The 25,620-nt window shown below is 38.9% G+C and overlaps 4 protein-coding genes across 10 annotated transcripts in view; 2 read left to right on the forward strand and 2 right to left on the reverse strand.

Annotated features, from left to right (window-relative positions):
* The window catches only part of sh3glb2a (SH3-domain GRB2-like endophilin B2a), a 45,468-nt gene extending 43,837 nt beyond the window's left edge, over positions 1 to 1,631 (reverse strand). For 2 of the 6 annotated variants that reach the window (XM_057832456.1, XM_057832451.1), the window contains exon 1: positions 1,037 to 1,631. In XM_057832456.1, coding sequence (XP_057688439.1) covers positions 1,037 to 1,099 — 63 coding nt within the window. In that variant the 5' untranslated portion in view covers positions 1,100 to 1,631. The remainder of the gene's footprint in view (positions 1 to 1,036) is intronic. The other 4 variants (XM_057832453.1, XM_057832452.1, XM_057832457.1 and 1 more) reach the window with 3 other exon arrangements.
* dph7 (diphthamide biosynthesis 7) lies at positions 1,279 to 11,765 on the forward strand. Of its 2 annotated transcripts, none has more exons than XM_057832449.1 (10): positions 1,279 to 1,561; positions 1,828 to 2,000; positions 7,387 to 7,520; positions 7,661 to 7,748; positions 7,944 to 8,038; positions 8,136 to 8,296; positions 10,216 to 10,288; positions 10,355 to 10,420; positions 10,501 to 10,673; positions 10,742 to 11,765. In XM_057832449.1, the coding sequence occupies exons 2-10, from the start codon at positions 1,869 to 1,871 to the stop codon at positions 11,146 to 11,148; spliced, it is 1,329 nt and encodes a 442-aa protein (XP_057688432.1). In that variant the 5' UTR covers positions 1,279 to 1,561; positions 1,828 to 1,868; the 3' UTR covers positions 11,149 to 11,765. The 2 variants fall into 2 exon arrangements, with proteins under 2 accessions (XP_057688432.1, XP_057688433.1); XM_057832450.1 differs by having other exon boundaries at positions 1,331 to 1,561; positions 8,139 to 8,296; positions 10,742 to 11,761.
* On the reverse strand, positions 11,687 to 13,671 carry mrpl41 (mitochondrial ribosomal protein L41). Its single transcript, XM_057832458.1, has 2 exons — positions 13,553 to 13,671; positions 11,687 to 12,336 (listed from the first exon to the last, which is right to left on the reverse strand). Exon 2 carries the CDS (start codon positions 12,304 to 12,306, stop codon positions 11,899 to 11,901), a length of 408 nt encoding a protein of 135 aa, XP_057688441.1. The 5' UTR covers positions 12,307 to 12,336; positions 13,553 to 13,671; the 3' UTR covers positions 11,687 to 11,898.
* Positions 13,672 to 13,944: 273 nt separating this feature from the next.
* Positions 13,945 to 25,620, forward strand: part of pnpla7b (patatin-like phospholipase domain containing 7b) — a 42,686-nt gene continuing 31,010 nt past the window's right edge. The window contains 7 exon segments of the mRNA XM_057832443.1: positions 13,945 to 13,989; positions 16,271 to 16,352; positions 16,507 to 16,581; positions 16,751 to 16,838; positions 18,535 to 18,614; positions 19,933 to 20,027; positions 20,264 to 20,404. Coding sequence (XP_057688426.1) covers positions 16,311 to 16,352; positions 16,507 to 16,581; positions 16,751 to 16,838; positions 18,535 to 18,614; positions 19,933 to 20,027; positions 20,264 to 20,404 — 521 coding nt within the window. The 5' untranslated portion in view covers positions 13,945 to 13,989; positions 16,271 to 16,310.

Below are 25,620 nucleotides of genomic sequence, written 5' to 3' on the forward strand. Positions count from 1 at the left end.
ATCCCTTTCACAGAAAGAATGTTAATAAAGTTAATGCCATCTTGTGGATTTATTGTTATAATAAAGAAATACAGTACTTGTGTACAGTATGTTGAATGAATATATCCGTCTTGTCTTATCTGTCAATTCCAACAATAATTTACAGAAAAATAGGCATATTTTAGAGATGGTTTGAACTGCGATTAATTACGATTAATTAATTTTTAAGCTGTGATTGACTCGATTAAAAATTTTAATCGTTTGACAGCCCTAGTTAAATGTACACCTTATGCCTAATATATACATTACACAATAAAGCATAATTGTTGTGGAACTCAAAATGTTGACTGGACAGTTACGGACTATGCGCATTAAATCATTAGTAACATCAAATATTACACAATACACCAAAGTATATCAGTAGCCGTGTCCTTAAGTCTTTCTGATAGTTTTCCCCTGACCTTTTTACTGCAATAATATAATGAAAACCTGATATTATGGCTTTTAGTTTTGGCTACCCCAAGATTTTAAGTGGCCCCATCTGGCCACCCCTATGAAAACTTTCTGGAGGCGCCTGCGTTTCGGGGTCATCAATATCTTGTGCCCCCCTGCCCCAAAAGTCAAACTCCGCCTATGGTCACTCGACCTATAAAATGTACATGGCAACAACTGACAGCGATAGATTTACGATCCATTTCAACTGGGAGGGGCTGGCAGTGAATTATCCTAATTCAGTGCCATTGACGGCTGAAGACGTCCAGTTCATTTGAACCAGGAGGGGCTCGATTGGACGTCTATCGCCGTCAATGGCAGCCAGTGAGTTAAAGAAATACGTCATGCTGCTCTCCCCAACATTTTCCAGCAGTGCAGTATTAACGGGCATTGCTAACTTTTAAAGCAATGTAACCCTAACACTAACAAAGCCAAAGCATGTTGGGACTTATCTGCCAATGTTGATAGCGTTAGCCGGTAGGTTCGAAACATACGGCAGAAGCAAAGCTTCGAATCGCAACACCAGTGTAGCGGCACACGAGCTTCTAGTGAGAACATTTCCTACCTGAACAGCCCGTGTAAAAAGCAGCCCAGCACCCGTGGCAAGCTTTTTCACGTTAAAGTCCATCGCGTAGATACCCAAAGGGAGGCTGTTGACTCCACTCTGATCTGGTCCGGCGATGTCACGGCTCCAGAGCAGATCGAGGACCTCTTGCCACCAGTCAGACGTCACGAGTCACGACATCACCCATACTTTAATTTATCCATCTTCCGCCTATGTTCCTACTTTTCTTTAATAAATTGATCATTTAAAGCTATGTTCTTGTTTAGAGAATAGAAAACAACACAAAACATCTCTTTCGACTTAAAACACATTTACCCTAATAATTTGACACTCAGTTTGTTTTTGCATTTTTGCTTTCAACAATTATAATTGAACTGTGCTTATTATAATATTGCCAAAAATATGTTTATAGTAGGATATTGTTGTTGTTTTTTTGTGACGAATGGAGCAACCGGAAAGCAAGGTGGCGGTAATGACACGACAATCAGCTCGCATCCTGAAAGCGCGTAGCAGATCGATAACGACGTGAGTTCATCAAATATAGCCATTTATATTCCGTTATTTAATGTGTCGCCAACTTTTTGTACACCTCTCTTGACCATAGTTTGTCCTATCTGTTGTCGGATAGAGTTAAAATACAGTACTGCAGTCAAGCTAACTCTTGTAAAGCTAGCTACCGATTTGTTGGATGAGATAGCAGGGTGCGTTGAATGTTGTATTTTTTAAACCTTTTGTTTTGCTTTTTTTGAAACGCATATAATTTAATGTGTTTACATTAATCCTCTTTCCAGTTTTGGGGTCAGCACCGTAACGTTATGCAGAGCTGTCAGGCATGGCTTGGAAGTCAAGGACCCGCAGCCTGCAAGTGTTTGACACAGAGTTGAGTGCTGACACCGTCGAATGGTGCCCCGTGCCTCACCGCCACGGATTCCTGGTCTGCGGGACTTACCAGCTCCAAAAAGGGGTCAGTGTCCTTGCTTTCCTCGTTTAATAGTTTGGTTCCAATGGACCAGAGGTGGGTAGAGTAGCCAAAATTTTTACTCAAGTAAGAGTAGCGTTCCTTCAAAATAATATTACTCAAAAATAAAAGTAGTCATCCAAAAAATGTACTCAAGCACAAATAAAAAGTATCCAATGAAAAGAATACTCAAGTAATGACTCACATTGTTAGTAAATGCTTTTTTTTTTTTTTAAACGATGGTATTTTTTTCTCTCAGCACAAACTATCTATAACAGGAGTGTCCAAACTTTTTGCAAAGGGGGCCAGATTTGGTGTGGTAAACATGTGGGGGGCCGACCTTGGCTGACGTCCTTTATGTTGAACAATATATTTAAGCAAATTTTAGCTAGCCAATATGTGTGTCACATTTGCTTTTTTTTTTTTTTTTTTTTTTTTTTTTTTAATTAATAATTTCAACGATCTCGCAACTAGCCTTTGTGGCTAAGCTTCTGACTCTCGGGCTCTTGCGAAACACTGCTGCTGTAACATTAAACTAGCTTCAATTTCTCGCTATGCATCTTCCCTGTAATCTTGTCGTACATGTCAGCGTGTCTTGTTGGGTAAAATCGCCATGCATTGAACTCTTTAAAAACAGCGACTGTCTCTTTGCAAATGAAGCAAACACAGTTGTTGCGTATTTTAGTGAAGAAATAGCCCAATTTCCACCTATCCTTGAAGCGTTGGCCGTCACAGTCAAATTTCTTTTTGTTGTTGTTGTTGATTGTGACCATTTTAGAAAATTGGGAGTAAAAGGTCACACGGGATAATGTTGCTTAGAGTAGTGTTGCTTTTTAGTGGGTAAATGAGGAGCAGCATTTAGTGTGTAAGCTACCTCAAATGCTGGTAGCAGTACTGCTGACCAATTTATTAAGACTGTGTGCGGGCCAGACGTTATTGATTTTATGACAGAGGCTGGGGGCTGGATGAAATTTGACCACGGGCCGCATTTGGCCCCCGGGCCGGACTTTGGACATGTCTGATCTATAATATGAACTGTTATAATGATACTGAACAATAACAATTACATAACCACATTAAGTCAAAGAAATACCAAACAACAACAACAAAAATCAGTGAATTCCAGCGAGAGAGAAAAATAAGACAAATTAAGCATTCTTTGTCCAAAGAGCATGAATGCCTTCTAGTGGAGAAAATAGTTCCCTGTTTGAATAGTGAATAGTTCCTTCAATTACTATTATGAAATTATTCATTCATTCATTCATTTTCCATGCCGCTTATTCCTCACGAGGGTCGCGGGTTTTCTTGGGTTAATCGGTGCCAAATAAAAACTGAGAGGTTTGAATTCGCGCTTTCGAGTCATGTTGAGGGCAGCACTCAATGTGAAATACTTCATTTTTTACGGTGCTTTAAAGGGTATTAAAACACGAAGGGGCTATGAGATATCAATAGCACCGTTATGTGGCAAGATAACAAATATTAATAAAGTTCACAAAAAAAATAAATCACATTCATGAGCAATTATCGAAAATTACGAACATTTCCGAAAGTATTCCGGAAACAGCCGAATGGGGCGGAGACGTCATAACAAAGAAATGAAAGGTCGAGGCAGGTGCCATCGTTGTTTATCGACGAGAGAGTTGCGTTCGTGTTTTATCAAAAAATCGCTAAAATGGTTCAAACCTGTCATGCTATGTGGTCTACAAATAGCCATTTGTCGCAATGTAGTACCCATGAGTTCCCGAACTCGAGAAAAAGAGCTGGGCAGACAATGAGTAAAGTTCGTCCATGCTAAGAGGGCTAATTTTGCAGACCCAGCCTCTGGCACGGTTTTGTGTGGTGCGCATTTTACACCTGAAAGCTATTCGAACTATGGACAAATGAAATCAGGTTTTGCTAAGAAATTGCTGCTGAAAGCAGATGCGGTGCCCACCGTACACGCGGAGCCACCTAAATGTCCCGAGATATAAAGAAAGAGAACGATGACTGGTTCTAATGAGACCACCCCAGGCTAACCAAAGGAGCGGAGCAGCCAAGCTGGAAATGGCCAGAGTGAGTAGTCTTTTATAATAAAAACATCACGCATTGGATATAGGACTGGACACATGTGTAAATTATCGCTCGTAAAATATATAGAACAAATCCTCTGATCCCATTCATATTTTTGTCTGTTGGCAGAGCGAAAACCTATGATAGCACAATAAATGATAATTATTCTATACATTACATTATTTTGCAGTCACGGTGTATCAGCTTCACAAAAAGAAATGCAAAACAAACCATTCGGTGTTTCCCACAAGATATGTTGCCGGTGTTTCATCTGTGTGATTGCTCCCCTCAATGATCCTTTCATTAGGCTGCAATGGCTTTCGTTTGGGCTCAAATTGGTAACACAAAACACCAAAGAAAGGTTCATAACTCTCCTTGTCACCTTTAGAAGAATGTTCGTTACGTCGGATTCGTCGCTGCAACTACAAACAAAATTGTCCACCATCATCGCCGCCACTCAGTACTAAGCACTGAGCCGGTCCCGGTTGTTTCCTTGTCGTGACGTCACGCACACAATATGCTAGATTTCCGGGATCTCGGGGGCGGGTCCTTTTAGCTTGACAATCGATCCAAATTTCTATCATTTTCTTGGTGCAGTAATAGGAGGAATGTACGTAGCGGTAATATGTAAACACGATGAGCTGACAATATGGCGGCACCAATCAGGGGGGCGGAGTTGTGACATCACGTGATTGGGGTCTATAGGACGTCTTGCGCCATTTGCACTGAAAGATGAGCATTCACAGCCAGTCTTCCCAGTCAAAATAGAACGTTTATCACCGTCAGTGGCATGCAACGAGTAAAACATTACAGCATTGGTTCTTAACTGGGGTTCGGTGAGTAAGCCTAAGGGGTTCGGTGAAGGTTAAGAAAGGCAGAGCCCTATTTCGTATGCTGACTAAATTTAGGCAAAGTGGCGTTTTTAGACCAGGTTTTGGACTGGTTTGCCCTAAATTTACAGGCTTTATTCTACTTCTTTCAACTCCTAGCCCTCTATCTAATGGGAGGAGAAATCGGTTTGCTCCCTGGAAGGTTGACTGGCACTTGGTATGAGGAAGTATAACAGACCTACAGACAGCGTGAACTGTGTAATTAACTCTTTCACTCCCAGCCATTTTCACCAGAGCAAGGCCCTTCGCTCCCGGCCGTTTTTTCTGGATTTTGACTGATTTTGCAAGGCCCACAGAAAATTCTGTTCTATTGCTATATAAACTTTGAACCCACCAAAAGAAAGATTGGACTCTCTTCTTTCAGCAGAAAAAAAAAGTAGGTTCGTATCTTTTTCCATTCTTTAGAAATCAGCATTAGAAAATAGCTTAGTTTGAGCAATTTTCCAATTTCTGATGAAAAAACGGAGAAAATGAGCTTTTTGTAAACGCATACATTTCAAACATAACTTTGACTTTAACAAAGCTATTTTTTGCATTAGTTACATCCCAAACATCTGAATAATGTTTTCCTTTTACAAAATACTATGAACAACCAGACAAATAGAGCTTTAGATAGAATAGTAACAATTTATTCACACACAACGACTGAGAGATGACGGTTTGTCGCCGAGATGACGCCGTTGTCGCCACGTCAGCTGTGTAAACTTTTCCCTCATCGTTGTCTGTCTCACAAAGATGGATTATTTTTGCATTTCTGCGGGGTCTGCTAGGCGAGCCGCTCCACGGGGGGTTTCACTCGTTTTGCACGATCGTCCAGCGCCTGGTGTCCCAGGCGTCCTCTCGTTGTTTTGTCCGGTCGGAGCGCCGCCTGGGCTCAATCCGCCAGCGCTTTGACAATGCTGGCCGGCCGTTCACTGCTGTTGAATCGGCTTGTCTAGTCTTCCAAAATGCGCTACTGCCCTCCAGTGGCCAGTTTTATTGCTTTAAAATTGGTTTGGAGCGTTTTTCTTTGTTTCTCAGATACAGCGGAAGCTATATATGCTTCTTATTAAAAAAAACGCAAAAGACGTGTAAATACGGTTGCGGGACAGTTGAGCATTTAAAAATAAAACATATTTATACGGTTCCGGGAGCAAATGAGTTTAAAAAAAAAAAAAAAAAAAAAAAAAAAAGCATCATTTTACATAATGAAAATCGTATATGATGCAAGGATATGTCACTAGAATGAGAATGTGGACATGAAAAGTAGAAAGTAGAAAAGTAGAGCCGCTACTCCTCCATGTCGAGAGGAGCCAGTTGAGGTGGTTTGGACATCTGGTTAGGATGCCCCCTGGACGCCTCCCTCGGGAGGTGTTTCATGCATGTCCAATTGGGAGGAAACCCCAGGGGCGACCCAGGACACGCTGGAGGGATTATATCTCGGCTGGCCTAGGAACGCCTTGGGATTCTCCCAGATGAGCTGGTAGAAGTGGCTGGGGAGAGGGCTATGTGGGTCTCTTTGCTGAGGCTGCTGCCCCCGCGACCCGGATTCGGATAAGCGGGAGACGACGATGACATGAAAAAAAAAACCAGTGTGAAATGAAATGTTTCATTTCATTTACCAACGTGAAAATCTACTGCAAAATTATTTGTGGTAAATTTGAAATCTGGAAGAAATTTGAACAGGAATTCACTTAAGTGTTAGCTTGCTAGGTTTTGAATTTGTAAAAAAAAAAAAAAAATGGCTTTGTTAAGAAATTCCGAAGGGTTCGATGAATGCACCTGTGAAACTCGTGGGGTTCGTGACCTTTAGCTAGGTTCAGAGCCACCGCATTTGAGTCTTACTTGGGACCATAACAAGTGTGTATTTTTGTTATGATTGATTTTAATTTCATTATTTTTTTATTAAAATTTATAATCATTATAAAATATTTTTACAATAAAGATTATTAATTGAAGAAAAATAATATATCAATAATTGGTAATGTTTAAGTTGTTTTTTTTAATTACCCAAAATAGTCACTTGCCATATAAGGTTAAAGGTCTTAAGTGTTTTTTTTATTTTTTATTATTGCATTCATTTAGGAAAAAACGATTTTTAGCTGTCCACTGCAGTGACCAATGTCCCTGTAAAGGTTAATCAGACTAAATTGCATTTAATTGGTCGGGTTTCTTTTGGGTTCCCTCACAATTTCAATGAAACAAAAAGAATGGATACAGCCTACCTGTTGGCTCAATTTCCAGCATCGAAATGTGACAAAAAGTATGGATACTGAAAAAGTGACCAGTTTATCTCAAATTTACTTCCAAATTGAAATCTGTCCGAGTCTTACCATTCGTCAGATCAAATTTTGTAATAACTATATTCTGCGCTATGCAAAGCTAAATAATTCCTAGTAACTACCTTCTCATACAATGTTTTTTTATTTTCTGGACCATTGATGATAATTTGCACGTTTACTTTCCTGTTATAGAAAGGGGAAGAAGATGGTGCCCCCACCCGTACTGGCCGTTTATACCTTTTTGAATATCAACACAAAGGTTTGACGAGTCCCCCTCTCACTGAGCTTCAACATATGGACACAGCTGCCATTTTAGATTTGAAATGGTAAGACCTTTAAAGACTTTCTTAAATTGGTAACAGACGGCATAAGGAAGTTTGAACTGTGAAACAGTTGTTTGAGAAGGCAGGACATTACCATAAATTGTCAGCACTTAACTCTGAGCACAGAATTATTATTTTCTCAGGTGTCATGTGCCTATATCAGGAATGGTCGTGCTGGGGCTGGCAGCTGCCACTGGAGAGCTGCAGTTGTATACACTGTCAGACTGCCAGGTTAGAAATGTGCCACTATATTTCTGTATCAACAATGTCACGGTGGTGAAATCTTTCTAATTACAACAACAATTGCAGATATACAGTGCTGTTTACATCATTTTGCGATTGGTATTAATTTCCTTCGACATTTCACTGGGCTTTTTACTCATTTATGTGACTGGTTATCTACACTCATTGCTGTGTATTCAGTAGGAAGGCGGCAGCAATCTGCAGGCTCTGAGCAGCGTGGAGCTGGGAGGAGATCAGTTGGCTTTGTCCTTAGATTGGTCAACTGGAAGATTGGACAGGTAAGTGAATGTGCTCCACAGCCAGCTGTACTTTATAACTGATATCATGGGCACACCAGTCCCTGTATTGTTTTTCATAACCTACGGCTCTTGTCAGCAGCAGTGATGTACGGGTGGTGTGCAGCGACTCTGCAGGTCGTGTTAGTGTGCTCTCTTTGGATGACGGTGCCCTGACAACTTTGTCACAGTGGAAGGCACATGACTTCGAGGCATGGATATCAGCCTTCTCCTATTGGGACACACAGTTGGTTTACTCAGGTAACACCCTTTTTTAGAAATTGTACATATCACTTATGTAGCAGTCACAATTATTAGCTTTTTTTTTTTTGCATGCATTGTGACAGAACAAGGCACACTATTAGTAGATGTAGCTCCAGCAAAAAAACAGACAGAGGTTATATTCAAGGGTGTCAAAACTTGGGGCGCAACGGTTCAGTTAGCCCACTGTTTGGTTTGAACCTTGGTTTTGGGATCACTGTTTCGGTTCGTTTTTTTTTTTTTTTTTTGAACTGCCTTTATCTTGCTTTTAAGAAAATGAAATAAACACTTAAAATGTAAACATTTTCGACTGTTAAAATGCCTCTTAGCTCTTTGGCTAGTGTAGTGACTGACTACTGAAATACACACACGGTAGTAAAAAAGTTACTTGGCAAAGTAACTGGTGTTACCTTTCATGTTTTTTTTTTCCAAAAAACAAAGACATAGTAACCTTTGCTATGTTTGGAGGTCATTTAATGTTGTGAATCAACTGTTAAAGTTGATAAAATTGCTCCCGTTTTTGCATTTGTTCCCTTCTGTCTACTTTCGACATGTGAAAATTTTAAAACTGTTTCATCCTTTAAAGATGTACTCAAGTCAAGATTTTGGCAATTTAGGAGTATTTTAGATAAAAAGTTACTTAGGTTCGCTAGGAAGGTTCACTACAACATAGCCTTTCTGAGAAGTTTACTGCTCTAAAATGGCGGCTGTTTACTAACGCTTCTGAGTCTGTCATTTCGCACGTAGTTCTATATGCATGAGATATCTACGCGTAGATTGTAGGCTGTCAGCTACAGTCAGGAAATATTGGAGCCACCTAGCCTAGCATCGCAATAAACACTCTTCGTTCTCCGTGTCTCTGACTTTTCTCGCGTCATTCAACCAACGTATTAACGCACATTGTCTCGCCGCTGTAGCGGTGACAAAATCCGAACGGAGGAAAAAACAAACGTAATGCACGACAAGCGTACACATTTAAAAATCAGTGCTCACTTGAACAAATTACACCGAGACTGTACAACTTGACAGGTATGAATTATAGTGGACCGTCACAGTTAGGTAGTAGCACTCTGTAGCATGGGACGTCCAACTATCAGTGGTCAGGGCGAAACTATGTGCTTTAGCGAAATCATCTTCGATGGCTTTGCGTGCCATTTCATAAATGTCGGGGATTAGGTTCTTGGAGAAATATGTCCGCGAGGGAACAAAGTAACGCGGGTCAAGCGTTGCAAATAAATTCACGAAGCCCGCCGTGTGTTTTCACTGGTGTCATCTTCGGGGTTGTACTGCTCTGAGAAAGTGATATCTGTGGGTGATGCCAGCAGAGGTGTCTGAGTCATGTTATAAGTGTTGCCATTAGCATAGGGAACAAGCGCTGAGCTATGCTTGCAAATGTTTTTTTTTTCAATATTTTCTCTCCCTCCGCATTGTAGTCCACGGGGAAACCGAAATATTGCCACACCGCAGATTTGAAAGAAGCCGGTGCTTCCTCAAAATTCGGTCTCTCCACTGCTCCGCTCTCCATAGCTTTTTGTTTCCTTTCTTGTTTCACTTTCACTTCGCTCGTAAGCGAGAGAGGGCGTTACTCGGCTTCTATTACACAGGTGCTTGACAGCGATCGGACATTTACTTGCGGGGCGTGAATTTCTCCACAGCTGTGCTTCACATCACACACAGGCACACGGAGCTTGACCAATTCATTCCACAAGCGTTCGGAATAAATTAATTGCAAAACCGAAAAGGCGTGGTTCATAAAGGCGTATGAACCCTACAGGGCGAACCGTACGGTTCGGCTTTGAACCGCAAACCGTTGCACTGCTAGTTAAAACAAAATTGAAAACAAAATTGAGCAATGCTTTAGTGTTTGACTCACGCCACCCAACAGAACACAAAAGCATTAACCTCTTGTGTGGTTTTAGGTGGAGATGACTGTAAACTCAAAGGTTGGGACCTCAGGATCAGTCCATCCAGCCCTACATTCATCAGTAAAAGGTAATTAATATGGCTGTGACTTTCGGTGAACTACTAAAACAACATCTGTGTTTTTTTTGTCAAAAGGCATTCAATGGGTGTGTGCAGCATTCACAGCAACCCACATCGGGAACATATCCTGGCTACAGGAAGGTTATTGTTACAGTTATCAAGCAATGATTTTTTTTTTTTACTATCAGTGCATTGGACATTTTGTATTTTCCCTCTCACAGCTATGATGAGACTGTTCTGCTGTGGGATGGAAGAAATATGCGGCAGCCTTTTAGTGAGAGTTTGCTCGGTGGTGGGGTGTGGAGGCTGAAGTGGCATCCGACTCATGAGCATCTGCTGCTGGCAGCATGCATGCACAATGACTTCCACATACTTCACTGTCAACAGACTATGGGTGAGGAGAAGGGTAAAAGCCACAACATATGTTGATTTTGTCTGGAAACCTTTTTTTTCTCCTCCTAGAGTCTAACAAAGGAGCCTGTCCAGTTGTAGCCTCGTACATTCTCCACAACTCTCTGGCATATGGGGCGGACTGGTCTCGATTGTCCCTGGAGGAACCTGCTCCTCTCTCCCCCCCTGCTACAGAAGCAAAAGAACTTCACACAGATAGCGGAGGACACTTGAGGATCCAGTATGAATCTCCCACTGCCAGCTTTGACACTTCCCTAGAGGATGACTGTGGGCAATACATCCCAGAGGGCATCACTCCACCATCCACCAGCTCTAATGCAGGCAACACCTTCACACCTGATGATGCTTCCTCATTGTCATTTCTTCTTGCAACTTGCTCGTTTTATGATCATATGCTTCACTTGTGGCGGTGGGACTGGGCACCAGTTGAGGCACAGGTAGCGACAAATACATGTTGACCAACGCTTTGAGGACTGGCCGTGTTGACGATCATGTGTGTATTGTAATAAATGGTACAGAATGTACAGTTCTCAAATTCCATTGACATACTGTGGTACTGTTAACTAACTTCTTAACCGGATATATTTTATATCATGACAAGTACAATATGTACAGTTCTGGTAAATTCACTGAAATATGGCTAGATTCAGTTGACGTCGCCCACCACTAATTTTGCCATTGAATTTGAAATACATTGAATAACCCATGACAACAAATATTTTCTAGATTTAGTAATGCTCAAAAGGCAAATGCAGTTTCACCTCCTCTAGGCACCTTGTAGCACAGCTGACTCACTGGCACTGAGCAACAACCGGTGGGGGAGGGTTAAATCTTGCAGCTGCAAGTGATTTCTCCCTGCATTTATGGTACATGAAAAATAGCTAATACTTTAGGGAGGGTATGACAAATTTTTTATGGTTTTGAATCGGTGACATTTTCATACCACGGTTTACCTTAAAACCGGTTATCGGCACATGCCTATTTTGCACAAACTGAGTGATGGTGGCTGGAAAATGAAAATAACACAAATACAGAAGGCCAAGGAGACTTCTAGTAATGCAAATATCATATCAGGCTTCTTTGTTTGGTTTTATTGTACTTGAGAAAAATATGACAATAAAAAGTATTAAGTTTCAGCAGTATCACAGCAAAAGATTGGTTGGCATCCACTGTCAGTAGAAGTCTTCCCCTGTAATCTGGTGTCTATTTTAACGCACATAGTTCTTTGGATACAGTTTAAACAACTTCCCGTCCTGTGTGGGTTCAAATCCGTATTCCTCCAGTTTCTCTTTGTCAAAAATCCCTTCATTGAAGTCCTTCTTAATCCGAGGCGCCGCCACTTCAGCAAACAGACTCTCTGCAGTGACTGGAGGGTCTGTTCCTTCTGGACACCGGTATGACACGTAGGGCTTTAGTTTAAAACCGTCCAGATTAGGTACCACAAACTCTGGAATCATAGCCCGTATTGCCATAAACTTTCCGCTAGAGAGATTTATTCCACTTGGTCTTGCACCTCTGCCTTTATTATGAGTCCTTGAACCTCTCTTGCTGGTGAATTCAGACATTCTGTCTGCTCCTCTTGTAAAGCCCCTTATGAGTGTGGACAACACTCCCATTGTGGCCCAACAGTAATTTCCACAGAAAACCTAGAAAATAGAAATCTATGAAGTGGAATGTATTTCAAGTGTTTTTCAACCTTTCATTGGCTGTCAGACGATGATAGATGCCTAATCTGTTAGAGCTGGGAAGGCTGGCTGTGATCATTCGCTGCCAACCTTCTCAGTTCAAATGGATTGGATATCTATCACCATTAGGGCTGCAGCTATTGTTTATTTAATCTATTAATCAATCAGTTCAAATAATCGAGTAATCGGATAACGAACATTTAATGCGTTGCATAACAAATTTTAGGAGATGTGAAACAAAGGCTTGCCAAGTTTACACTTTCAAAAGAGCAGTAAATACGAATACAAAATAAAATTCCCGAGTGTTTTTTCAAACTATGCAGAATTGCACTTTCATTTCACTAGAGCAATAAATGCATTTAAAAATGAATTTAAATACCCGAGCTTAGCCTCAAACTATTTAACAATAAATGAGGATAAAAGTACAACAAAAGAACAATTAGCAAATTTGCATTGCAAAAGTCCGCTCGCTTAAATGCTATAAAATGCTAAAATATTTTTACAATGCTTTTAACAAATCGTTCAATTATATATTCCAACATAAAAATGCAAAATATACCTCTATATTATGAATGCATAAACAATTATATTAGCTCAAACAAAAAAACCTTACATTGGTCTTAACAGGGAGCAGCTGGATCCAGCTCCATGTTAGATGAGTTATACTGTTGCTACTGGAGGACTGCATTCACTCAAAAGAATAAACCTAAATGCAAACACTTTCAAAACAAACCATTACAACGCCACTTTAATTAAACGAATCCTCGAAGAAGCTAAATTTGATTCGAAGCTTTTTTTTCTAATCGAATTACTCGAGATAATCGTTGCAGCACTAATCGCCATCAATTTTACCACAAAACATTTTTGACGGCATACTATCAAACTAAATTGTCATAAAAATATGGTTAACAATCTTATTTGCTTACAAATTGACGAAGTATACATTAAGTATATAAATTCTTAGATAGTTCTTGCTGTACAAAATGCGGAACACAAAATGTGTGGGTAATCTGATGTCATTGGTCGGCTAGCTTGCTAGCTAAAGATAGTGTATTTGTACTGATAATTGGCTCTCATCGCGAATGTTGCGTACAGTACATAGAGACAGATATAAACGTTGCTGTCTTAATACTGTAAGCATTTGTGGAAAATTACAAACATAATCGACCCATCTCACCTTGAACACGCGTTGCACGGAAAAAGAATTGATAGACTATCAAACAAAAACGTCAGTTGATTGGCTAGAAAGGCAACAGTGTTCACCAATTGGATTCCAAGATACTGGTGTCGAACAAGCCACATTCAGGAACAATTCATGAAAAGCAAATTCCGCCATGTATACTTTCAAAATAATGCAATCCATATACATTTGAGTAAAGGGAAAAAAACACTTTGTGTTGCGTGCATAAATAAAGGTGTATTTCCTATATTTTGATCATTTATACTCTACGTAGGGCCGGGTTTTGAGGCTGTGGGAAAAAAGCCTCTTCAAATAAGACGTATCCTGGAAAGATTAGTTTTATTTTGAAGGGTAAAACAGGATATTCTATCTGTTACCACAAACGGAGTCTTAACGTTGTTGTTATAGACATGCATTCACAAAAGCTGAAACGGGTACGTGAGAAAATAATTTATCCAACTCCATTTGCAAGTTAGTTGCGCATAATTTAAATTAATCGTGCGCACGTGTTGTTTGAACTTCTCTCTTTTACTATATCGTGAACGTAAATTTGTTGTGCGTCCAAAGAGGCGGAGTCCACAGTGAGTGAGTGAGTAATCATGTGGCATTGACACTGCTTTTAGGAACTGTAGCCCCACCAGGCAAATTGTTTTACTTATTTCCAAATTCATTATAATCCTGCTTGCATACATAAAAATTGAAGTCAAATATATATATACATTTTTTAAAGTTATTTGTGTATACACACATGCACTCTCCTATAACTGTCAACAATGCAATTAAGTGAATATAATTGGATATCATATTTGGATTCAATTTTGAATATAGTATCCTGGATTTATGTACCTCTGAATTTGCTTTTCACCCTGTGTGCAAAGTCGCCTCTGCTTCTCCTGGAACAGGATAGATACAGAGGAAAATGACATGATGAATGCATGGAAAACATGAAGTCATCGGGTTAAATTTATTTTCCATTCTATAGATCTAGCAAGCCTTAACATAAGTTTCGAAATTGACTTAGACACGTGAAAACGGACTGAGTAATGTTTCTGTGGTCAGATAAGCAATATTTGTTAGTAAATTCTGCTTGCCCTTTGCCCAGATTGGGAGTGGTGACTGAACATAAGAGAGACCACTTGAGGGTGTGGAATAGGCTGTCGTCTCAAGTTACTGACACAAGGGTTGATCTAATAGCTGACCTTTTTTTTGCTGAGGGCATGTGATCTTTAACCTACATTGGATTGTCTACATGAATTACATGATCCCGATTAGGGCTGCAGCGTATCGACTATTTTAGTAATCGAGTATTGTACTGAAAATTCCATCGATTAATCGAGTAATAAAATAAAACATTTTTTTTAACGTAAAGAGCAATTATAAACAAACTAGGCATGTTCCGGTATGATATTCTGATGGTATGATATTCTTAAGCCAAAATATCACAGTTTCACGGTATTGCAATTACTTTTTATTGTTAGGAATGTAAGAGGTAGCAACGATTTGTTGATATTTCAGACTATTTATGTTGCCTTCCACCCTGCAGATCTCTCGCACACAAGGCCAGCCCAGCCTATACGCAGACTATGCAGCTGCATAAGGCCCCTGACCACTAGGGGCCCCCAAATCTGGCAACCTCGTTTTATACGTTGTTAATAGAGCATCGTGAATAATGTTGCGCGCATTGCCGTTTATCTATGCAAACATCCATTTTCTTGTCATTACAATCTGGCAACCTGGGGAGTGACGTTGAACCTGCTTTAAACTGTATATACTTTATTTGCTGTTGTGATATTTGACTTTCACTTTATACAACAGTTGTGTACTGTTGTACTGGTTGTGACAGTACAGTACATTGTGAGACTGTGAAATTGTTTAATTTATATCCTATTTTGTTTACTACAGTTTGTTTGATTTGACGTTTGTGAGTTTTGATACTTGATTACAAGCTTAAAAATTTCAAAGTTATTCCTTAACTTCTTTTCCTCTTTTAGAAAAAGGTTGGCACCATCGACCGTACGTACTGACAATCATTTTGGGTGAGAAGTTTGAAGTATGCAGTGCAACAAAATATGATTATTATACAAAATGTGGACCTATGGGTTGGATTGCATGTATGGGTTTCACAGTACACTGTGACAAAATGGTGGGCCAAAAATATGGGCCCCTTGGCATTATTTTTCTTAGGGCCCCCCAAATGGCCTGGGCCGGCCCTGCTCGCACACCCCCATACCGGATGTAACCCCAGACCATGATTTTACCACCACCAAACTTTACTGTTTTGTGGCAAAAGCTGGATTTTTCAGATGAATCCTCCATTGAATTACACCACAGTCGCCGCAAATATTGCAGGAGACCTACTGGAGCCCGCATGGATCCGAGATTCACTCAGAAAACTTTTGTCAGGGACTGTATATTGAAATCAAATATATCTGCCGCCTCTGTCTTCTTACTGTACGTACGTGACGTCAGCTCATTGTGCCGCATTACAAGCAGTCCGGGCAAAACGTCATGCTTAGAGCTGGCGAAAGTAAACGATTCCTCGAGGCGGAGAAAATTTCTCGATCAATTTTTAAAATCAACTTACTCGAATTATTCAAGTAATCGTTTCAGCTCTAATCCGGATTCATGATGCATATTTCTACACACAGCAATCATCTTTTCCATTAGTCTTCTTATTACTCAACATCCTTATGTTTCCCATTATCTCACACCTAGGGGTCACCTGCTTAGGCTGTTGTCTAAACCTCAGTCAGCCATGGAAGTAAACAATGAACAAGAGAGTTGCAGTATATATCAGGTAGATTTGTCACTGCATTTATAATTTTAGTGAATGTTTGTGAACAAACATATTGTTCTGGCCTTTGCTATTAGTTATTAGGTAAATAGTACACAGTAGTTGCCTTCTAAATGTCATACTGTATGAAATTATTACTTCATATCTTTTGTTTTAGAACCTGGCTCCATTTGGAAGTGAGATCAAGGCCAAGATGCAGCAGATTATAGAGGAAAGGACAGAAGCCAACATGGTATAAACACACAAAGAGTGTTTTAGTTTACTGAAGTTTTGTTGCTTTCTGAATGAACTTTTAGAGCTTAATCTGTCCCTGTCAGTCTATCAATATTTATTTTGATGGTAAACACAAGTTGTAAATGTTTTATTAAAGAGACATTTTTATGTTGCGTGCTTTGTTCTAGTGGACAGCTATTCTTATTGGAGCGGTCACAGTTGTTTCCCTTGTGGGAGGTGTCGTTTTCCTTCTCTACAGAAGATACAGGTTGTCAAGTCAGTACATATACTTTGCCTCCTTTTTTTGTTTGAGTCATTGGACTAATTCCAGTTTGAAGTGTTTGTTTTAAGTTACTACGATCAGTGTTGTCACAGATTACTTGAAAAAGTAATTTAATTACTGATTACTCCTAAAAAAGTAATGTAGTTACTTTACTGATTACTTTATTATCAAAGTAACTAACTTACTTTAAAAGTAACTTGTCAGTTACTTTTGCCATTTTTTCTCCCTTTGCTGCCTCAACAGAAAAATTTCATCGCATGTAATTGAAATTTTCAGATAAGGCATTATCTTCGACTTAGCAGGGGTTTAGTTAGTCGATGGAGTTGATTTCAACCACCTTTGACTTGCGCTAGCTCAGCCACTCCGGAGCCCTGAAACTAACAAATCACTGACAAACTGCACGGAATTTGTTCAGAACAACTCCAAGACTAATTAAACCCCCGCTAACTCGAAGATTAAGCCTAATGTCAAAAATTCGGAATTCCCCATTTAAAATAAAGACTTAGCCATTAAAATGCTGTCTATAAAAGTTGTAAAGCAATAAAACAAACAACAAAAACAAATGAAATGAACAAGAATCCTTCAAAGTATTTCATAATGCATGCAGTATAGGCCAAAAGTTTGGAGACACCTCAAGGGTGGATACTTTGAAGAATGTAGAATATAAAACCTGTTTTCAAGTACATGTTCTCATGTTCATTCATAGTTTTTATATTTTCAGTGAGAATTTACAATAGTAGTGAAAATATATAAAAAGCACAAATGATGAGGCGTGTCCAAACTTTTGACACACAATGTCGCATTCCGCCTATGGTTACAAACTATAACTATAAAATGTACGTAAAGGCTGGTTACAAACTGTAAAATTGCTGGCTGTCTCGTTACCTGATGGCTTTGTTTCGATTTTTGTCGTGTTGTGCTGTAATTCCAAGTGGTTCCATGAATTAGATGTAGAGTTATTAGCGGTCGACTGCCCTTTTGAGCCAGCGCAAAGTTTGCGAGGCACGGAGATATTTTTGGTCATCTTTATTGGAGAGAAATGTGAAGTCATGGCTGTATGTCCAAAGAGCAAATGCAGCCGTTTGTGGGGTTTCTCCTACATCTTCCACTGTTAGCATCCTGAGAGGTAGCCAGTTGTATGTTGGCCGCCAACAGCGCTCATAGCATGGTAATACACGTGACCCATTTTTTTTCCCCCGATGAGAAAACGTGACATCCGATGTCACTGCAAAACTCAAGAGCAATATTTTCTATTCAGATTCTCTTCATACATGACTACAGTATTCTTAATTCTACATACATCATGAGGAAAAAAACAAAAAAGTAACGCACAGACACTAATGAAACAAACTTTAATCAGATTACTGGCTTCGAAAAATGAAAGCGTTAGATTACTCGCGTACACGTTACTGACAGCACTGACTACGATGCCATCTGTCTGAAATATAACCTCATTGTTTGAATGTGATTATGATTTTGGAATTGGCATTCAATTGGCAGGTGCTCTCCTTTAAATTGGCATGGGTTTTATTCCTATGGAATGGAAAACAAGAAAAAAAATCACTCATTTTGTTAAAAAAAAAAATGTTGTTTTAAACAATTTGGATGTGGAGAATCAGTACACAAATAACAGTAGTAGATTTCTGAAAATAAATGTTACGGTCTAAAAAAATTGCTTGTGTGTTTTAGAGGAGGAGGCAGGTATCCCACATTATCGTTTCCGAAAAAGAGACAAGGTTATGTTCTACGGCCGAAAGATAATGCGAAAGGTTAGTATATTTGTTGATACCTTTTTCTGGACGCGAAACTTGAGGAAGTGGTTGTAAAATGACTGATTGCCTCCTGAATAAATCTCTGCAGGCTTTAAACAAGATCATAGACTATGTATACTAGTACCAGTACTGTTTTTACTACCATTGTTGGTGAACAAAGAAAACAGTTTATAAACAATAATATAATCACTTTTACTGTATGTATATGGCGGAAAACACTCAGGTACCTTGAAATTCCGCTCTGAGACCCCCAATTTGGCCAACTTTCAAAATTGTTCAAAATGCATGTGTTATACATCATTGGAAAGCTTAAAATCCCACTTTTCTGGGGGAACAAAAATTTTGAACTATAAGGGATTTAGAAAAAAAAATTTTTTAAACAGCAAAACCCTTATTGGAGGCGAGAACATGCGAGAGCAGAATTAAAGACGCCACGATTTTAACGAGATATTATTGCGTACTTAACTTGTTTCGATCCAAAAACTCCATGTAGCATGTATCACTGAGTGTCAAGACACAGCTTTGAATGGCCACAGCCGGATTTTTATTTTATTTTATGGGTGAAACATGGTGATATAACAAAGGTCGCGATGCAGAAATCACAGACTACAAGGAGTGGTTGAGATTTTCTTTTTCATATAGTTACCCTTTTAAACGTTATTTTTCAATTTTTTTTTTTTGGATCGATTATTTATCATCTAACATATCGGGGAAAATGCGACAGTAACAAAAAAAAATACAATTAAGTGGTAGTTATGAGGTAGATATCCGTGACTTTTTTACAGACGCCAAATTTTTCATTGTGTCGTCATTTGTTTAAAAGTTTAAAATATGCGAGTGAATGATTTTTTAAAGTTAAAGTTTTTTTTTTTTTTTAACTAAATATTAGACATCAATTAATGATTCTAAGCTAAAAATGACAGACATTTTGAATAAAAAATGATTACTTACCTTCTTTTTATGTCTAGGTTGAAACAAAAGCGGTTGCGCGACGTCTGTAAATGGGGTTTTCAGGGTAAAACGGACAAATTAAAAATAGTTCGGAGGCTTAGTGCGCCATAAATCTGCTATGGCAGCATATAGACATATTGTTCTATCAAACACAACAGTTGTTTTGGCTTAAACAATAGCAGTTTCTTTTCAAGAGGAGTGCAAGAGCAGAAACTGCCTTTTCAGTCTTGTCTGTGTTTTCCGCCAAATACACTTTTAATTCAGGATTTAAAACAACAGAGTATACACTTTTAACCTCATCTGTAGGTATGAAATTTTATGGAGAGTCGATGAATTACATACAGTATTTTCTGCTTGTTTAAAGGTCCAGACATTGTCCTCTCCCACCACCACCCCCTCCAACTCTGCTTCCCGTCAGAGGGTGCGTAAAAGGACCAAAGTCCTGTCAATAGCTCGCAAGTAAGTCACGTTGAATGTTTATTTTATTTATTTTTTTGCTGTATTTTATGTTACATTTCACAGAGAACACATTAAGTGATATACAGTAGTCCGTACATGCAAATTACGTTAATATACAGTTGTTGTTTTTTTTAATCATTTAAGAAAGACAAAACTAAAAGTGAATAAGGTTAGTTTCTTGAATAATTACTACCAATCAAGAGTGATAGCCTTGTCTGTATGTGCACACGATTTAGGATCCTCCGTATCCGGAAGGAGCCCACCTCCTTGCAGCCCAAAGAGCCCCCTCCCTGTCTGCTAGAAGCAGACTTGACAGAATTTGATGTGCAAAACTCCCATCTACCATCTGAGGTGTTGTACATGCTTAAAAATGTCAGGTAAGTTGGATAAAAAATAGGGTTGTTCCGATCATGTTTTTTTGCTCCCGATCCGATCCCGATCGTTTTAGTTTGAGTATCTGCCGATCCCGATATTTCCCGATCCGATTGCTTTTTTACGCTCCCGATTCAATTCCAATCATTCCCGATAATTTTTCCCGATCATATACATTTTGGCAATGCATTAAGAAAAAAGTGAATAAAACTCGGACGAATATATACATTCAACATACAGTACATAAGTGCTGTATTTGTTTATTGTGACAATAAATCCTCAAGATGGCATTTACATTATTAACATTCTTTCTGTGAGAGGGATACACGGATAGAAAGACTTGTAACTTTGTATATTGTGACTAAATATTGCCATCTAGTGTATTTGTTGAGCTTTCAGTAAATGATACTGTAGTCTAGCCCAAATGCATGATGGGAAGTGGAACCATGACTGTGCGTAGTGCTACCAATTGATATATCTTCTCTGCGTTGGCTAATAACATAAGGTGTTAAGATAAAGATCAATTGAAACCTTGCTTCCCCACATTGCTTCCCATGATATTTCTAATCGCAGGGATAGGGATTGTAAGGTTTTAGCCAATTAAAAAAAGGCTCCAAAGGCAGCCAAAATTCACTCTACTCATTTTATGCTGCCTTTTATCTCTCTATATAGGTAAAACGGCGCCATTACAGATTAAGTGCGAAAATGCGTGAGTGGGTCGTGCAGCGCATGCTTTAATTAAATATTTTAAATATTTTAACGTGATACATTTTTTAAAAAAATAATTACCGCCGTTATCAGGATAAATTTGATAATCCTACCTTAAGCCTAAAGACTCTGGAAGAGTGAAACATATTATGTCTGTAACGTTAAATATAATTAGAAAACGATTTCATTTAAAAATATATATATATATATATTAAATATATTAAAAAAAAGGCATGGCCGATATTTTTTTGCCGATTCCGATACTTTGAAAATGACGTGATCGGACCCGATCGATTGGGATGCCGATCGATCGGGACATCTCTAATAAAAAATTTGAATGATAACTATTTCTATTGCGCCACATACAAAATATTGTACATTTTACAATAACAACCAAAATATATCTATACATATGTACAGTGAAAATGTCTTTTCCACATGGTCATGTTGTAAGATTTTATTTCATTATTCCGCACAATTTGCATGCCACAACAAATATAAAAATGTGTGTGGGGGGGGGGGGGGGTGTATGTGCGTGTATACAATGACAGTGGTACCTCCTGGACGTGGTTTGTAAGTCGAAATGTTCATATGTCGAGCGGGATTTTCCCATAATAATAAATTATGAATTCGATTAATTCGTTCCACAGCCCCAAAACCTACGCTAAAACCTTAATAAATACTGCTGGTACAATGACAAATAACACTTACACATAGCAAAAACAATACAAATCAGAATAATAATAATAATGTAACAAATCGGGTTCTAATGTGGCGGTTGTGTTTTGCATGCTGTTCCTGGACACATTGGGTGACTTACGAGAGGGGATAGAGTGGGAGGTTTTTACTTTTTTTCATCTTTTTGGTGTCGGCTACGGCAGACAGTAGCCGTGTTGTGTTGCACAAGTTCTGAAATTAATGATTAAAAACCTGTCAAAGCTGGTGATGTCCTTGCCGATGTTACAATAATAACAATAAATCAGAAATAAAAAAGCATTTTTATTGTTTTTTTTTTTTTTTTATCGCACACCACGCTCATATTTTTCTATTATTTCCTTCTTTATTTCAATGGTAAGCATGACCTTTGTCCTTTTTTCACCACCTGGACAGATCTACTTGGGACTAGGCATGTGCCGGTTACCGGTTTCACGGTTTACCGCGGTGTGAAATCGTTGCGGTTTCAAAACCACTAAAATTTTCCGTCAGACCGTAGTACGGTATTCGCCATTTTTCATGTGTCAAAAATGCAGCCAGAAGTGGCGTGGCGCGGCAGCGCTCACCCCCTCCCGTTTGTTTCTGTGTGTGAAAGTGACGCTATTGGCTAAACAGCAAGCAAACCCAAAAACAAATACTCCAATCATAAGTCGTTCTTTTCTTCAATTTATTGAGCTCTCAAATCGTGGTAAGTGTAATATACAAAATAAATACATTTAAAACGTTGTACAATTGTATTTTGCCATGTGTGAGACGTGAGTAGCTTCAACAGATTAGCACCATGGAAAAGTTCGCTAAAAACAAAACACACATTTTCCTTTCAAATTCGATATACGCACTAACTAAAAGCTTACAAAGATGAATGTTAGCCTAGGCTTAGCTGGAAGAGCAACTTCGTCGAGTGTTACAGCCGCAGAGTGAGAAAACAAGCTTGATTTGCTTGAATGAAGGGGGGGAAAAAAAGGCATATCATCAAAGATCGTTAATTGACGAAAGATGATCTTGCCCTAAGCACAAATCCACGTTTGTTAGCTCAAGAAGATGTCTCACTCCCAATGTTTTTTTTTTTAGATGAAACCTTTCCACAACAATATTTACATTTTAACTAACTTGTACATTTTTAACTAACTTATTAACTTAAGAATTCTTTATGTTCTTTTTAACACAAAGGCATGACCAGATTTGACACAGTGGCTGAAAATGGCAAAACTTCACTTGAGCTTTTCCACCCTCAAAAAAAAAAAAAAAAATGTCATGCAGTATACATTTTAAAAAATTTTATTCAGAAGTGTTTTTACTTTTTTACAGAAATTATTTTGTTCTTGCTCTAATCTTAAGCAACTTGAGCTGTGGCTGTGGGTATAGTCTATTAGTTACATTTTAATTTTATTTAAAATGTTTTTTTTATTGATAATGTATTTATTTTAACAATATATTCATGTTCCAATTTGCAACTATGTTCTGAAAAACAAAAAAAAATCCTGTTCAATGGAAAAAAGTTATTTTTTTTAACCCATACATCTCAAAATAACACATTTTGTAGCTATAATTGCAATACCGTGAAACCGCGGTATTTTTGCCCACGGTTATCGTACCGTCAAAATCTCATACCGGCACATGCCTACTTGGGACCCATGTTGATTTCTCGCACAACAAAATCCGGCGTCTGTCAGTCTTGTGGAAAAACAATGAAATTGCGTCGCTGTCATAAATCGTCATATTCTGAGCATGTCGAGACAAAAGAGGAGCCAAATTTTACTTCGAAAGGATCGTATGTCAATGCGATCTTATGTCGGAGTAACACTGTACTACGTATATACATACAGTCAAGGGCAAGTGAATTATTTTCATTATGTTCATACTTAAATTTACCCCATTTCACTTGCTGAATGTGCCAATCCATTTTGCTTCACCTCCCCGACCCACACGCACAGCCTTACAACCCTGACACAGACAATATACCTCCTCCTCCGCCCCCTTCAAAGAGGAGGGATATTAATAGTTTTTTTTCGGCCAGCAGCAGCCACTGTAAGTAATGTATAAATGTTGTGGAGGTGGGGAACACACCACTAATTTTGCTACTGAAAGTCCGACCTGCATCAAAGCTTCTACAACATTAAACTTAACTTTCAAACTGGCAAAACTTGTGTAGGAAGCTGCTTTGAGAGAAGTGTCCTCCTGTAAGTGATTTCTACTGTTAACGTTAATTAAACTGTGAGAAATGTAGTGAACCAAGGTGTACCCCTTCTCCCCAATTTTCATTTTTATTTTCCGAAAAATTTTCCATTTTCACGTAAACGCCGATTTTCCGATTTTTTAAAAAAAATTCAAAACGCTACTTATCCTACAATTTTTGACCAAATCACATAATTTGGACATCAAAAATTCCAGGACGGTGAGGGGCATAAAGATTGTATACAGAATTTGGGAAAAATGTACCGTTCCCCAGAAATTTGCCAAAAACTTTCCCATTCATTTCTAATGGGAACATTTCCGTTTCACTTCCAATGGGATTTCCAATGGAATTTACATTGCATTGATGCCATTGACGGCCATGCATGTCCAATCTATTGATGCCAATGTACTTGGATTCAATTGACTATATGGATGGCGATGCCATTGACAGCCATGGACGTCCAAAATGTTTCCCATTCATTTTCAATGGGGAAAAAACAAAATTTCCCCAAATCAACAGAAAATGACCAGATATCAACAGGACGTGTCCCCCAAACTTCCCCGCTTCCATTGACGCTTATAGAGGGTGCTGCCATTGACGGCCGTGGATGTCTAAATTTCCCATTCATTTCTCCTGGCATTTACTTTGTTTAATGCCATTGACGGGCATGTTTCTCCATTGTATGGATGCCAATGTACTTGCTTTCCGTTGACGCCTCTGTAAGTCGATGCCATTGACAGCCATGGACGTCCAAAATTTTTCCCATTAATTTTTAATGGGGGGAAAACCAAAATTTCCCCAAATCAACAGAAATTGACCAGATATCAATAGGACACGCCCCCAAATGACCTGATATGATCAGGCCACGCCCCCAAATGTTCCCAAATGACCTTATATGATCAGGCGACGCCCCCTAAATGTTCCCAAAGGACCTGATATGATCAGGCCACGCCCCCTAAATATTCCCAAATGATCTGATACGACTAGGCCATGCCCCCAAATGCTCCCAAATGACCTGATATGAATAGGCCACGCCTCCAAAATGTTCCCAAATGACCTGATATCATTATTCAAGGCCCCATAAATGTCCCCAAATAGACAGGAAGTGACCTGATATTGTCTCCGAATTGTCCCCAAACCAACCTAGGCTGGGGCTAAGATCTGTATCGCCACATGGCAAAGACCAGAAGTAATTTCTCCCGAAATTGCAGTTTCTAGTTTTATTTATGTGGTCTTAAAGCAGCCCAAAGGAGCTTTCATTTTTTTGTTGGATTTGGCTGTGCTTGTGGACAAAATCAGTCGTGTTCTACTTGAAGGAAGGCTCAATGTTATTTATTTTTGTTGTTCCCTGACTAAGAAGGTCAAAGTTTTTCAGTTATATATTATTTATTTGGACAGGCAATGCTTCGTGGTCTAAAGACAAATGTTTATTTTTTGCATTCCTGGATAGTTAAGAGATTATTAACATGTTTGTATTTATTGTGTATGTTAATATAATTTATGTTCAAGTATTGCAATTTAAATTTGCTAATTAATTAGGTACATATTTTTGAGAAATGTAGCCCTGACCCCCGTTCAATAATCTGTTTAGTCTTATTAATGTGCCGTCCCGAGCAAAAAGTG

This window comes from Corythoichthys intestinalis, chromosome 3 (assembly GCF_030265065.1).
Source record: "Corythoichthys intestinalis isolate RoL2023-P3 chromosome 3, ASM3026506v1, whole genome shotgun sequence".
Taxonomy (NCBI): Eukaryota; Metazoa; Chordata; class Actinopteri; order Syngnathiformes; family Syngnathidae; genus Corythoichthys; species Corythoichthys intestinalis.

What these genes read in the sequence shown, in the direction of transcription:
- mrpl41 (XM_057832458.1), bottom strand. Translation starts at nt 12,306, where the DNA reads ATGGGAGTGTTGTCCACACTCATAAGGGGCTTTACAAGAGGAGCAGAC.
- dph7 (XM_057832449.1), top strand. Translation starts at nt 1,869, where the DNA reads ATGGCTTGGAAGTCAAGGACCCGCAGCCTGCAAGTGTTTGACACAGAG. An exon ending in TCAACTGGAAGATTGGACAG is followed by an intron (nt 8,039 to 8,135) that starts GTAAGTGAATGT and finishes GGCTCTTGTCAG; the next exon opens with CAGCAGTGATGTACGGGTGG. An exon ending in TCACTGTCAACAGACTATGG is followed by an intron (nt 10,674 to 10,741) that starts GTGAGGAGAAGG and finishes TTCTCCTCCTAG; the next exon opens with AGTCTAACAAAGGAGCCTGT.